Here is a 14,651-nt window from a genome sequence, read left to right as displayed (position 1 = left end):
CTCTCAAATGTGGACGCCTGGCAGAGCTAATGCAGAATTAGTGGAGCTGCTTTTAGCTTGACAGACTCCTTTTTCTTCCATCTCTGGATGCATTTACAGCACTTTTGTAATCCGGAAAGACTGAAAGTCAATACATGGGAAAAAAATACAAAAATTCATAGAAATATTAAAAAATATCTATATTTATCACAAAAATACATGCTAATAAATGCTCCTTTTATGTGAAAGTCAGGATAAAGTAATTATACATCCTAAAAGTCTTAAGAAAAACTGCATCTAATTAAATCTTCTTCTTTTCCGTCCGGTCCAACAAAAAAAAAGGTTACAAACATGATCAATATAAATAAATTTATCATAAAATACAAAAATGGACAAGACAAGTTCAATAAATAAATACACAGAATGAAGACTTCAAATCACACGCGTGATTTTACAAAACGTGTCGCTTATTTACACATCTGCCAATCAGGAATTTTAAGCTAACGCTAAAACAGGTGCATAAATTAGCTCCCAAATGAGCAGACAGGAAGGAAGCGGGGAAAAAAAAGAGTCTGGCAGATAAAAAGGCAGCTCTGAAGCTCTGAGCTGCAGCTCCCCAGTCTCTCTGCTTCCTCTCTGACCTCTCCACCTGCCTGGTTGGCTACAGCTAGCCAGCTAGCCTAGTGGAACCATGTGGCTGACATACTAATGAGAATCCTTACTACACCCTCAATTAGGGCTGAGAAGAACAGCACACATTCAACCCACAGAAACACAAAAGACTGACCAAGCTCACTATTGTCTCATGTGAAGTATGTTTTCTGTGGAGCAACATAAAGTCCATTTATTTTGTTACATCCTGCTGCTACTGATGGACGTTTTTCCATCTAGTCGTCCTGCTCACCTGGTAGGTGTGGCCAGTCGTCCTGCTCACCTGGTAGGTGTGGCCAATGTGTCTGGCGATTTAAAGCGGCCTACCCATTGAAATTCTACTTTTTTAAGTGTAACATATTGTTCATTCCTCTCTATAAAGAACCCCAAAGCTGTATTTTGATCCGTTCATGCATTTAAGAGTAATCCTCTGAACACCTGCGATCTCACCAGTAGCCCCTCCCATACCCACAAAAACAACGGATCCTATCATGCTGATGTCAGCATGGTGTGAACCGCCCCCTCCAGGAAGAATCTGTGCTGCAAGCTCCGCCCCCAGACTACAACGAACACACACCCACTTGCAGCTCAAAACGATGGATCGTAAGACAATGTCTTTTAAATGTAGAAAATGTTTTGTTTTTGGGGTGCGAGAGGTTTAGGTGTTTGTTCCAAAGAAGAGCCAGCACATCAAAAGTGGTTGGATTTTATCTTCTAACAACTCTTTGTGACCACCACTTCACAGATCACCGTTTGATAACCTTGGTATGAATCAAAGACACTAAATCTCAGAACCGGCGCCATTCCTACAATCAAACCAGATGAAGAGGCCAGACCCATAAGTAAATCATGCAGTATACCGTAAACACGTAACGCTCGAGCTAACGCTACGACTTCCACACACGTTGAGCCTCACGTATAGACAGTCTTGTATTATTTTGTTAACTGTAAAAGTGTGTGGATGCATGGTAACAACATAAACGTTTATGAGGAATACCACATGAAAGGTGGTTTTCCTGCATGTAAACACAAATACTCAAATGTGTCTTCCGGATCAGATTGAGGGTCAAGAGTTTAAGGCTCCACAATCTGCATATCCATGTTTAAAAACAGTTTGGAGGTGTATGCACAGTCACGCTGAGGAGGCTCATTGACGGTCTATGGGCGGACTCAAGGATTACGAAAGGCGGAGCCTCAGAGATTGAGTCGTTTTACTTCCTGGTATTAAAACGGTCCACAAAAATGACTAATTTTTCATAAATAATTTGTTTTTTAGTATTCCAAAGGTAATATATGATCATATATATGGACTCTGAAAGGCTTAGGAAGATCCTGGTACGGCCCCTTTAAGACAGAGGAGGCCACACCGAGGCTGGTTGCTGCTTTGTTTAGCTCTCTTTTGTCCTCAGCAGTCTTGGACTACCGGGTTTTGTTGTTTTAGTTTGGGGTTGGACCTTGGTAGTCTTAGTTTGCGGGCTTTGTTTATTTGTTTGGTTTTTTTTAAAGGTAGATTTTGGTTTGGCAGCCCTCAGCAGAGAGCTGCTGGGTCGGCAGTCTCCCTGACTTATTTTATTTTTTAGCCAAGGTTCCAATTCCCTTTTGGTTTGTCTTTTTGTTTTAAATAGAACCCTAACTATTTCTTTTTTGTTCTTTAATTTCAGGATTTTGTTTATTTAATATACTGTACTTATTTAATTCTTATAGTTGTCCAGTTTTTTGCTATTGTCCACTTCTGTACCCCCCCCCCCCATCTTTTCAGTCTGAGAGAAAAGATGCAACAAACCTCTTTGTCTTCTTCTATTTAGCCTTTATCTTTTTTTCCTCTGACCTTTTGAATTTAATAAAAGCTAGCAACAATCTCCGCCCCAACGTTCTGTTTCCGTTGCTGCTCGACGCCTTCGTGAAAACAGAACATTCGCCACCGTCGAGTTCAGGTGGGTAAATGTGGGTGATCATTTTCATATTTCATAATGGACAGTGTTTTCAGCTTGTTTTCCTCTTGTAATAGGATCCAAATCACCTTTTTTCCTTTTTTTTCTCCAAATGAGAAAATGATTTGAAAGTGAAAACAGTCTCCCACTGTTGTCTTGCTTGAAACGTCATTTTACAAGATTGCTCTACAGCAATGTGCTTTACTGCTACTCAGTAAATTACCTCTAAACATGATCTGTTTTTCTCCAATGTGTTGTGTAGAAGACGTAACAATGGAAGAAAGATGCTACTCGCTGTGTGTTTCAGCATTCTGCATAAATATCCAGAGAGTGCTTTGACATCCATTTAAAGTCACGCTGGAACACTTAAACATGGCAACGGATTCCAGTAAAAGCTTCAAATAAATAATTATAATAATTATAAAAAAAAAGCTTTTTATTTCAAAGCTTTAAAAAAATAAAGCCTCCAAGTTGATTGGATGCATTATTTGGCCTTTCTGATGATGACTGATGCTAAATAGTTTTTGAAAGGATGAATTATTTCTTTTTTCGTGCAACTTTTATAAAGTTAAAAAGCTTTTGTGGCAGTAGCCCAGGAGGGCCAAAAACCCTGTCAGCAATGTGGAACTCCATCTCGTTTATTGGCTCTGGCTCCCATCCACAAACGTACACACCCAGACGCACAGGAGACCGACTTTTCAGACTCGTATGCAAACGCAAATGCGTGGAGATGAGCTCAAAATCTGCTGTTGGGGTGAAGTTTTGATGACCAAAGTCGTCCACTCTGCACACAGACTGATCCAGACTCTGTTCCAGACACCTTAATGGATTAACTTTCCCTGCTTAACAGGATTGTCTCAAGCACCATATTCCTGCCACACCCTGAAAAGAAGAAGAATCTATCAGAGTTGAAGCTGCAGATGCGGTAAAGGACACGCTCTGGTAACGGGGAGTTCTGATAACAAGTGTTGAAGAGCAGGTAAAGACTCGAGTACACAGTACAGCGGCGCCGCTTTAAAATGCAGAGTGCAGACGGCGATAATTGTGGGTGCTCACGGTTTGAGTGTTGTTAACTGTCAGAAGCAGTGTTTTAACACCTGCCTCGTGTTTCACTCTGCATAATAAGACTCCTATGTAAAGGGGGAGAAAGTGAAGACGCCAGCTGAGGTGTTACCTCCATGTGTGGAAAGAAAAATCCCTCAACTCGGGAAAAGTTTTCATACCAAACTTTGCATTCATTTACATCAGGAGTGTCAAACTCAATCGCACAAGGGGTAAAAACCCAAAACACACCTTATGTCACAGGCCGAACAGGATAAACATTTATTGAACACTAAGACTAAAATTTTAAAAACATTTAAACCATGAATTTTTAATTATGAATTAGATATATAGCATTACCTGTGATAATGCTAGTGTGAATGCTGTAAGCTTAAGATGCTAGTGCTGATGGTGGAAAATGCTGAAATTGATAGATAAAAACGCTGAAGCTGATAGCCAGCTAAAATATAAGCTAAATGCCAAATAAGCCTAAAAAAACTAAAAAAAAAAGAAAAAACTTATCCAAAACAGCTAGCATGTAGCTACAAATAGCTAAACTTCAAAATATCCTAAAAAACTGAAAGTATTATCAAAATTCCCATTAACCCTAAAAACAAAAAAGCCTAAATTAATCAAAACCACTAGCATGTAGCTGAAACATTAGCTACAATCCAAATTAGCCTAAACAACGTAAAAAGAAAATGCTAAATTAGCCAAAACAGCTAGCATGTGGCTGAAATATTAGCCAAAATCCAAAATAGCCTAAACAACGTAAAAAGAAAATGCTAAATTAGCCAAAACAGCTAGCATGTGGCTGAAATATTAGCTAAAATCCAAAATAGCCTAAACAACGTAAAAAGAAAACGCTAAATTAGCTAAAACAGCTAACATGTAGCTGAAATATTAGCTAAAATCCAAAACAGCCTAAAAAAATCTTAGTAAATGGCAAAATAGTCCAAAAAGCTAGCAGAATGCTAATTTTAAAACTTTAAAACTGTAACATATAACATATTTATGAATAATAACAAAGCAGCAATATTGTAACTTTCAATATTTTACTCTTTATAAAATAGATTTTGTCAAATTATACAAGTTAGAAATAAGCGCAAGATAACATCGGACCATTAATAACAATAAAATAAAATGATCTGCCCCCCGGGCTTTAACTTTAACAGATGGGATTTACGCTAAAATGAATGCTAACTGAATTTTGTATTCATTAATGAAAATTGGAGTCAAAAGTATCGCTCACTTCGCAGCAATTAACCTAGAACGCCAATGCAACGGCTAGAATGGTGCTATGTTTTCTCCCCTGCAGACGCCGTTCTTTTATTTTCCTTTTTTTGCCCTTGAAGGATCCGCTTAGCTGCTCCATTGAAGTTCTGCCAGATGTAGCTTCTTGCTGTGCTACTCAGACTGATAACTGCTCCTCTCCTGGCGCATTTCCAGCTTTTGCCAGTAACAATCAGCAAATGGGAATCACCTCCTTCTATGTTCTCAGCCGAGGCAAGCTCGGTTCTAAAGAGCACTGGACTCCAAACGCTGGATGTGGTTTCCTCTGAACTAAACCTACACATGAAAGTGTATTTTTCAGTTCGACACACTTCTTCGGTTGTTTTAAGTTCAGACAAACTTTCTTTTTTTTACCATTAAATGAAAACCTTCCACAATCAGCTGTAGTTTTCTTTCTTTTTTTTTTGTCTTTTATCAAAAAGTGCTCCTAAAAGGAAAACGGTCTCCAAGAGAAGCAAAAAAATCAGCACAATGACACATTTCTCAAACCTCTGAGGGTAGAAGATGTGAAATCCTATTGGGAGGACACTCCAGCTTTAAGACTGTCAGACTCAAGAAGAGCAGACGAGAGAAAAACCTCAAATAATCCAGCTCAGCTCAGTGTAAAGACCAAAACCTGCCATGCATTTAGACAAGAAAAATGGTCAAAGTTTCAACACACTGCTAAAAATATATCAGGCTCATCTCTCACCCCATAAATATGCCCCACTAAATATCCAACACCTTAAAACCACAAAAACAGACACTAAACACTGATATGATTGAAGCTTCATTATGGAATTTAAACTCACCACTATGTTCTTAGTGTTGATATTTTATTTTGAAAATCTACTCTTTCTGAGCCAGTGTTCACGATAGAGCAGCTGAAAGCTGCCGGCTCCACTCTCTAGTTAAAAGTGCTTAGATCAGAAATGAATTCTTCATGCTGATCCCAGAACTGGGCTTTGCTGTATTTGTCACAGTCACTCTGTTTCATTTAAAGTCAAAGCTGTTTGGTATGGATGGAGGTTACAGACTGCAGCCCAGACTGGAATGCTTTTTCTTTCTATCTACAGACTAGAGCATAAAGCTGCTCAGTCACTATGTGCACCCAAAAAATACTTGTGTTTATCAAATTTAAAACAATAAAGTTTACTTGTAGTTTTTCGATTTTTGAGTTGTAGGGAAAAATCGATTCTGCAATATATCACGATATTTCATTGTGTTGATTACTTACTTATAAGTGTAATTCAGCAACGGAATTTTTTTTCCACTGAAACCCCTAACAGCTAGGTGGCAGCACAGCTCACTAGGCCTCTTTGAGCAGCTCGACACAGCAAGATCTCATGAGAACCAGCTTTAGAACATCACTTTAGTTCCTCAATCATATCTTTAGAACGTTATTAGTTGAGGCACATTAATTACGTTTTTTTTTTTTTTTTTTACATTGAAGAATACTTTGTTTTGGAAATCACACAATATTGACGGTTCCCGTGTGGAACAAATATATTTTAATTTACCAAAAGAAAATCAATAAGAATTTGCTAGGGTAAATTCAACTTGTATAACGTTGTGATCATTAATTAAAATTAGTTTTACCTTGTTAATAAAATGAAAGGTGTATTTATATACAGGTAGAGTCTTTTTTTCTAAGTCATACTCTTTAAAAAAAATAGGAAAAATTGTTCTGATACAGCTTTGGGATAAATTGTGATACGTATTGTATCGTAAGATGCACATGTGATACGTATTGTATCGTGAGAAACATATTGTGATACGTATTGTATCGTGAGAAACATATTGTGATACGTATTGTATAATGAGATGCATATCATGATACATATTGTATCATAAGTTGCATCCCACAATATGTATTGTATCATGAGGCAAATATCATGATACATAATGTATCATGATACGTATTGTAACGTGAGACACAAATCGTTAAACGTATTGTATCGTTAGACGCATATCAAGATACGTATTGTATAGTAAGATGTATATTGTGATACATATTGCATCATGAGACACATATCGTAATACATATTGCATCGTAAAACGCATATCGTGATACATATTGTATCATGAGACACATTACGTGATAGGTATTGTATCGTGAGACACATATCGTGATACGTATTGTAATGAGAGACACATTGTGACACGTATTGTATCGTGAGACACATATCGTGATACATATTGTATCGTGAGACGCATAACGTGATACATATTGTATTGTGAGACACATATCGTGATACGTATTGTATCGTCAGACGCATATCAAGATACGTATTGTATAGTAAGATGTATATTGTGATACATATTGCATCATGAGACACATATCGTAATACATATTGCATCGTAAAACGCATATCGTGATACATATTGTATCATGAGACACATTACGTGATAGGTATTGTATCGTGAGACACATATCGTGATACGTATTGTAATGAGAGACACATTGTGACACGTATTGTATCGTGAGACACATATCGTGATACATATTGTATCGTGAGACGCATAACGTGATACATATTGTATTGTGAGACACATATCGTGATACGTATTGTATCGTCAGACGCATATCAAGATACGTATTGTATAGTAAGATGTATATTGTGATACATATTGCATCATGAGACACATATCGTAATACATATTGCATCGTAAAACGCATATTGTGATACATATTGTATCATGAGACACATTACGTGATAGGTATTGTATTGTGAGACGCATAACGTGATACATATTGCATCATGGGACACATATCGTAATACATATTGTATTGTAAGACACATTGTGATACGTATTGTATTGTGAGACCCATATCGTGATACATATTGTATCGTGAGACACATTCCGTGATACATATTGTATCGTGAGACACATTGCAATATGTATTGTATAGTGAGACAAATATTGTGATTCATTTTGTTTCATGAGACAAATATCGTGAAATGTATTGAATCACGAGACACATTTCCTGATACATATTGCATCATGAGAGGAATAATGCGATACACATTGTATCCCAAGGCTCTTGCCAATACAAACCCCAATCCTTGATGCATACAGACGTTTATGTTGAAATACATGTTAAACCTGACAAGAATTTATTATTTATTCTTTTTTTACATCACACCAGGCTTAGTATAAGTTAACTACTTCTTCATTGTTGCATATTTATTGGCAAACTACAGAGAAAAATATTTTATTTGTTATTTTGTTACACAAATCACATATTAAGCCCTGAACAAAACTGTGACTCTAAAATCAAGGTTTGTATGGAATTGTGGGAAATCCTTGCCTAGAAAAAATGTGTAGCTTTAAAAGTTTGAAGCTTTCCATTCAAAAAACTGTGGCTAATGTTTGTTGTTAGGCTTTTTTCAGGCTGTAAATGAAGAAAAATGAGGAAATGTTTGTGGAGAAGCCCGGAAAGGCTTAGCTATTGAGTCCAGCATGTGTCCTGGCACAGGGAGTGTCCTCTCAACGGGACTCGGGTGGATTAGTGTCCATTTGGACAACAGAGTGCTCCCCAGCTTGGGGTGGCATTCAATTTCAGGAATCCAGCAGCCTTCTCACTTTTCAACTTTGCTCTTGCTGTAAGGTGTGACTTCCAGTACCTCGGATGTTGGGCGTATAGATGTGGGTAAAATGGTCTTAATTCCAGCGATAATTCTGTTCCAGCGGTTGGAAAGGCTGCAGTGTGAGGGGTCAGCAGCACATGGGGGTTTACCGGGGGGCTTTGGGAGTGTGAGGACAGCAGCCCGCTCGTGTTTGATCCCGGTCGGGGTACATCCACGCTCACTGGGCGACTGCTGTGGTCCATCTGGTATGGGCTTTAATCATGACTCCCCCCACCTGCACACACAGTCTATAGTTGGTGCTTTCCACTTTTGGTCCCACTCTGAGGAAAATAGTGTTTTTAACATGTTCTGGGACAATTTTCTGATGATACAGGACATATTTAATTTGTTTCTATTTTACCAGGAAGTCCCATTGACATAAAATCCATTTATATTAGTACTATAAAAATAGTTTAACTTGAATATGCATTTATGAGTATTTCTTTATTCCTATTTGTTGAACCTGTTTGTTAAAATACTGATGCATCCACTTGCAGACTAATAGATCCATGAACGTCTTCGTCTAAGCTGGATCTGGATTAAAATTGTACTATGTTTGTCATTTTTTGCACCAGTAATGAGAGGCTGTAAGCTAGTGGGAAAATGTAAAACAAGGGGTTGATGGGAAATGAACAGTCGCTAGACTCCTGATGCTCTGCAGAAACTATGTCCCAGAAAATGATTTTTTTAAATGTTGGCTAAAAATAGCACAATTTGACTTAAAAGATACCCGGACATGCTTTTAAAATTGATCAAAAGATGATTTAAAGCAGTTTTATTGACGTTTTTATCATTTATTTCTCCAGTCATGTCCAGAATCCTATTTTCCTCTTTTTCAAGAATCCGCTGTTTGGTCCTCAGGAGGAATAAAAATGTAAGGGCCGATATCTGTCACGGTGTTTTGAGTCTAATCAAAAATCTCACAGTATCAGATCTGCATAAATGACTGCACTGAGGCTTTTGATAAGGAATAACCTTTCGAAAATTAGATCCATCCAAAGTCCTTTGTAGGGCTGCCAGCGGCACAGTGGACCAAGTCATGCCCACACCGCACAAATCCATCTCTGAAAATGTCACTTCATGCTTGGAGAGAAGTAAGAGTGTAATACACAAGAAAGAAAACCCAAACGGGTTTTAGCTTAAATGCCTACACGCTTGGAGACAGGTTTCTGTTATTCTGTGTTGCCAAGGCTGTCGGTTGATTAAAGAGCAGGAGTTATTGTTGCTGAAAGACTCTCTCAAAATTGCTTTCCACTGAGAAGATGACAATATGCAGAAATGAGTACACATACGCTTTATAACTTTAAGTCAGTGCAAGAATTGTTATAAATGAAAAGGTAAATAGAAGTGCACACGTACAATATTTCTTGAATAAATGAAAGCAGCTCTGTAATTATTGTTGAGTGTCTCAGAAGTGGGACCTGACTTGGCAGATGAAGATGCTGTTTATTGATTTGTCGGGAAAGAATGAAACGTTCCCTTTCTGTTTCTTTGATCCGTTTCTTGTGTTTACACAGGAAGAAAAGGATGGCGGTCTTTCTGGCGGTGGTCATTCTCGGTTTGCTCTAATGCTCATGTCAGGCGCGCATCATTTATTCATGCTGACAGGAGATACTTTGCCTCATCCCCAGTAATTAGCGAATCAATAAAAAGCACAGGCTTTGAAACGATCAATTATGAGAAGAGACAGAATTGTGGTGTTCATCAACATGCCTGCATCTCAGACGCAGAGAGAGTCGCTCAAGTATCGGCGGCGTTTGTCATCTCAACATCAACAGGTGCTGAGATTTCCGTGACGAGATCCGTTTTGTCCACCGCTGTTCTTTCGCGGTCGCCTCATAATGTCTGGTTTGGTTCAAAGTATGTGTCTGTATTAAAGGGAACAGTGTTTGGTTGATGACTTTTTGGTAGTTGTGAGTCTGAGCAGAGACCTTCGTTGTGGTCAAAGCATTGGCTGTATAAGAAAACTGGACTGAGTGACCCCTCCCCCCTGGCGTTCCAAACAGGAAGTGCTCGGTGGCTACAAGAAGCAGAAATCCCATCGAATTCTTTATAGAAATAAACAGCTGTATTGTATATCAGAATACCAATTCTTGCTCTGATTCCTTTTTTTATTTGAACATGTTCTTGATAGCCCTCGTTGGCTATAAATTGACCAATCAGACGCCTCGATAGAAGTTGGTGGTGCCAGTCGGTCTCCACTGGCCGGAACATTCTCCTCCTCAAGTCGTCACATATCCTCGTTTTTTGAAGTGCTAGCTGTTCGTAAAATCAAGGGTCCGCGGTACCAGACGCGCACCGGACCAGTAACCTAACACAGTACCAGACGTGGCGCCGGAGGGGGTACTGAACATGTCACCAGACGTAGTACGGGGTCCAAAAGTGGTACGGGATCCGAACTAGTACCACACTCGATACAGGGCACGAACCGGGCCCAGGAGTGGTACCGGAGCTAAATGCAGTACTGGACCCAAATCGGTACCAGACGTGGTACAGGGAGCGAATACGCCACGGAAAAGGTACCGGACTCTTTTATGGAGAGTAAAATTTTAAAAGTTATTTTAGGTTTAAGTTTATTTATTCTGGAATAATATTCCTGCCTTTTTATTATTCATAATTATGTTCAAAAGTTACGCTTTTAAAGTTTTTAAATTTAGCATTCTGCTAGCTTTTTGGACTATTTTACTATTTACTAAGATTTCTTTTAGGCTATTTTGGCATTTAGCTAATAGTTTAGCCACATGCTAGCTGTTTTGACTAATTTTGACTTTTTTTCAGTTTTTATGCTATTTTAAAATTTAGCAATTTTTTCAGCCACATGTTAGCTGTTTGGACAAATTTGAACTTTTTTCAGTTTTTATGGTATTTGGAAATTTAGCATTTTTTCAGCTACATGCTAGCTGTTTTGACTAAGTTTTTTTTAGGCTAATTTGACATTTAGCTAATATTTTAGCTGGCTATCAGCTTCAGCATCTTCAGCGGCTAAATTCAGCTTACAGCATTCACACTAGCGTAATCACAGGTAATGCTATACATCTAGTTCATAATTATGTCAAAAAGTTTTAAAAATTTAGTTTTAAAGTGTTCAATAAATGTTTCTCCTGTTCGGCCTAAGGTGTGTTTTGGATTTCGGCCCCCTGTGCAATTGAGTTGATGAATTTAATTTGTTAAATGTAATCAAAGCCCATTTTTAATTGACTTTCCAGGCAACCTTTGACTGTATTTGGACATCTATTTGATTTTCATCAACATCTCTAGAGTCATTTGTCTCATTTTCAGAGTCACAAATACAGCCATGTTGTCACACAACTCCTGCTTTAATCTGTTAAAAACAAAGAGAGATGGAGGCCGAACAAGAGAGTCGCTTGCAGGGCTTGTGTACAGTGTGTGTCTGCGCTCAAGGGTGTGTGCGCTGATGGGCGTGGGTGTGCGCGAGCCTGCAGACACCTGCTCCGTTCTGCAGTGATGGCTCCCAGCGGGACACTGGCTCAGCTGCTGATGACTAGGCCCTCCCTGCAGCACTGATAGCCAGCGCTCACACGCATGCACATGTGCACGCACGCCTCTTGCAGCAGATTTGAACCTTGTAGCCCCCCTCCCCTCCTTTGCAGTACGTCTTTCTCTCCAGTTAAATGACAGACTCGATGCTCATATCATCTGAAAGCACGACTCCCAGTCTGTGTGCGTGCGCTAAAGACGTGCAGTCGGGATGCATAAATCCAGAGAAAAAAGCCACATTTGTTTTTTTCATCTACGTATTAATCAGCTGCCATTATACGTGTCGAAATGATCAATTTCCCATCTCGGTTTCTGTGTCTTTTGCTCTTTCTGCGGCGGCGGCGGCGGCGTTCAGCCTGCTGCACCTGTTTGTGCCTCGGTGACAGCAGGGTTGTGGAGCATAAATGAACTAATTTCCTGGATATAGAGAACACTGCAATCAAGGAAGGGGAGAATGCAGTACGCGGCAGATGGAAGGAGCTAATTATTGTTATGAAATAGAGATGACCTCTAACTATCTCCTGGCTGCTTATAATCTGTGGTGCAAACACATTTCAAGCCATTACCCCCCCACCTCACACACACATTTATCCATCCCTATTTGCCTTTTTCTTGTTGTTGTGATGAGAAATGACTTCAGACAGGTCAGAAATATAACCTTTTTTATATATATGTGCGATATTGAAGCAGAAAAGATGGAAGTTGTTAAACACTGAATAATCAGCGCAACTTTCTTCAAATTATCTTTATCATGAAATTATTTTTGCAAATAGAAATGATTTCTAATCACTTTGTCGAAGACGTTTTCTGGTCATCGAAGTTGATTAAATGCAGAAAAACGGATCAAATTTCAACTTTTGACCGATTTATTTGTGCTCTTTCGCTCGCAGCTTTAACCCCTTAATACCTGTAGTCCCAAATATGACACAAACCACTTTGGCTCCAAAATGACCTAAATGTAGCATCTATTTTAAAGCAAAACTATAAGTGATTTTCTTCTTAGCTGGAAATAAAATCAGGCGTTAAGGGGTTAAACGGTAGAAGTTACAGGCAAACATTCACCAAACTGCTGCAAAGACAAACAAAAAAACAACAACTTTTATTTTTAGAGATTTATCGTACAGGAACTTTCAATTAAAGTAAAAGATTTAATTGTTTTATATAAAAAAAGCATTCTTTAAGAAGCATCCGATAAAGAACAGCACAAGGTTTTGCAAAGCCACTAGAATTTTCCAGCACATTTGTCTAATGTATGCAAATGATCTGGCTGTGTTTAATGAAGGCGCCATTAATCACTTTAACGATGGTCTTTTTTAACCGGCGTGCACAGCGGCACACGTGTGACTGTACACAAGCGCATCCGACACACGGGAACATGCAGAAAAACCTCAAAACATTTCTAGAAATGCAGCTGTTTTTCTTTATGTGTCTATCCTTCCTTAATCCAAGTGATTTGAATTTGTCGTTCGCTCCGGAAACGCCATCAACTTCACATTTCTTTGAACAAGATGCTAAAAGAACAAACAGTTTAAAATTTGGCTAATTAGTTCCTGCAAATTATTTAGCAGCTTTAAGCAAAGAGCTGATAACACGGTTGTGGGTCTAAGAGCGATGCTTTGTGCTCCACAGAACCGCGGCGAAACCCTGGACAGACGTCTCTGACGCCGTTCAAAGCCAGAACTGAAAAAAAAAAAAAACATTTCCGAAGCTCCTCGCGGACATATTCCAGCGCTTATCCGCGCCGCGCATTTGCATACGCTTGACAGAAACCCCTGGGTACAGTCGGCAGCACGACAGTAGGTTATGAAGGCTTCGGGGGGGCTCTGGGGTGTGGATCTGAGCCAGTTTGAAGGGGGAACCGAACCAATGAGGAGCCCGGCAGATTAGACACCCACAGCTTCATGTCGCTTTAATGTGGCGAGTCAGGGATTTTCTTACAAACGCTCAGTGTTTACTCTTGCCCCTTTTTTCCCCCTCAAGTCATCTTTACTATGCAAATTGCAGAGTAACATTGACTCTAGTGAAAACAATCTGCCACATTTCTAGTGGGATTTTTAAGCAAACCAGAAATCTGTATAGATATACAATAAAACTCCAAATAAAAATGAATCCAGCTTCATCTGGAATCGACAACATTTCCCTTTTGGATGCACGCTCACACTAACACCTCAAATTCCCCTGATAACCGTCTGACTGGCAGAGGCTAAATGCAGAGTAGGCGTCCATAATTGAACAAACATAACAATGTAAATATTTACTAATACGACCCACTGGGGATACCGCCACAATTCAATTGCTCTCCTTTCGTTTTTCCTCGTAGGAACTAACTTCAAACGTCCATGGTTTGTGTCCGCCTCGGGGACATTCTGTCTCTCCTCTTACCATGGGTGACCTGTAGCCCATCTGGGCAGGCGATGGCAGGAGGTCCCTGGGAAATAGCGGCGAGTGCGTCTCGGGGACGGAGCCCACGCCACTGGCTGCTAGTCCCGAGAGCTGCCCGTACCTCGCCATCATCTTGAGATGCTGCTCACAGAACACGCTCGTAACATAGAGACGGAGAGGGGAAGGAGGAGAGGCGATAACAGCAGGTAGGAAGGGGGCGGCGGATTGGTAAAGGACAGAAGAGGGAGGGGTGGGGGGGCATGTG

The 14,651-nt window shown here is 39.5% G+C and overlaps 1 protein-coding gene and 1 long non-coding RNA gene across 10 annotated transcripts in view; one reads left to right on the top strand and one right to left on the bottom strand.

The window, feature by feature from the left end:
• The window catches only part of elavl4 (ELAV like neuron-specific RNA binding protein 4), a 110,953-nt gene extending 96,393 nt beyond the window's left edge, over positions 1-14,560 (bottom strand). For 4 of the 9 annotated variants that reach the window (XM_024278677.2, XM_024278678.2, XM_024278682.2 and 1 more), the window contains exon 1: positions 14,387-14,557. In XM_024278677.2, the coding sequence (XP_024134445.1) occupies positions 14,387-14,518 (132 nt within the window). In that variant the 5' untranslated portion in view covers positions 14,519-14,557. Of the gene's footprint in view, positions 1-14,386 lie in introns of all 9 variants that reach the window. The other 5 variants (XM_024278674.2, XM_024278681.2, XM_024278680.2 and 2 more) reach the window with 4 other exon arrangements.
• Positions 3,454-14,651, top strand: part of LOC118598648 — a 13,960-nt gene continuing 2,762 nt past the window's right edge. Inside the window, exons 1-2 of the long non-coding RNA XR_004947717.1 lie at positions 3,454-3,540; positions 14,325-14,592. This is a non-coding gene — a long non-coding RNA (uncharacterized LOC118598648). The remainder of the gene's footprint in view (positions 3,541-14,324; positions 14,593-14,651) is intronic.

The sequence above is a fragment of the Oryzias melastigma genome, linkage group LG4 (assembly GCF_002922805.2).
Source record: "Oryzias melastigma strain HK-1 linkage group LG4, ASM292280v2, whole genome shotgun sequence".
Lineage (NCBI taxonomy): Eukaryota > Metazoa > Chordata > Actinopteri > Beloniformes > Adrianichthyidae > Oryzias > Oryzias melastigma.
The sequence above is the reverse complement of the archived record's forward strand: the minus strand, read 5'-3'. Positions and strand labels throughout refer to the sequence as shown.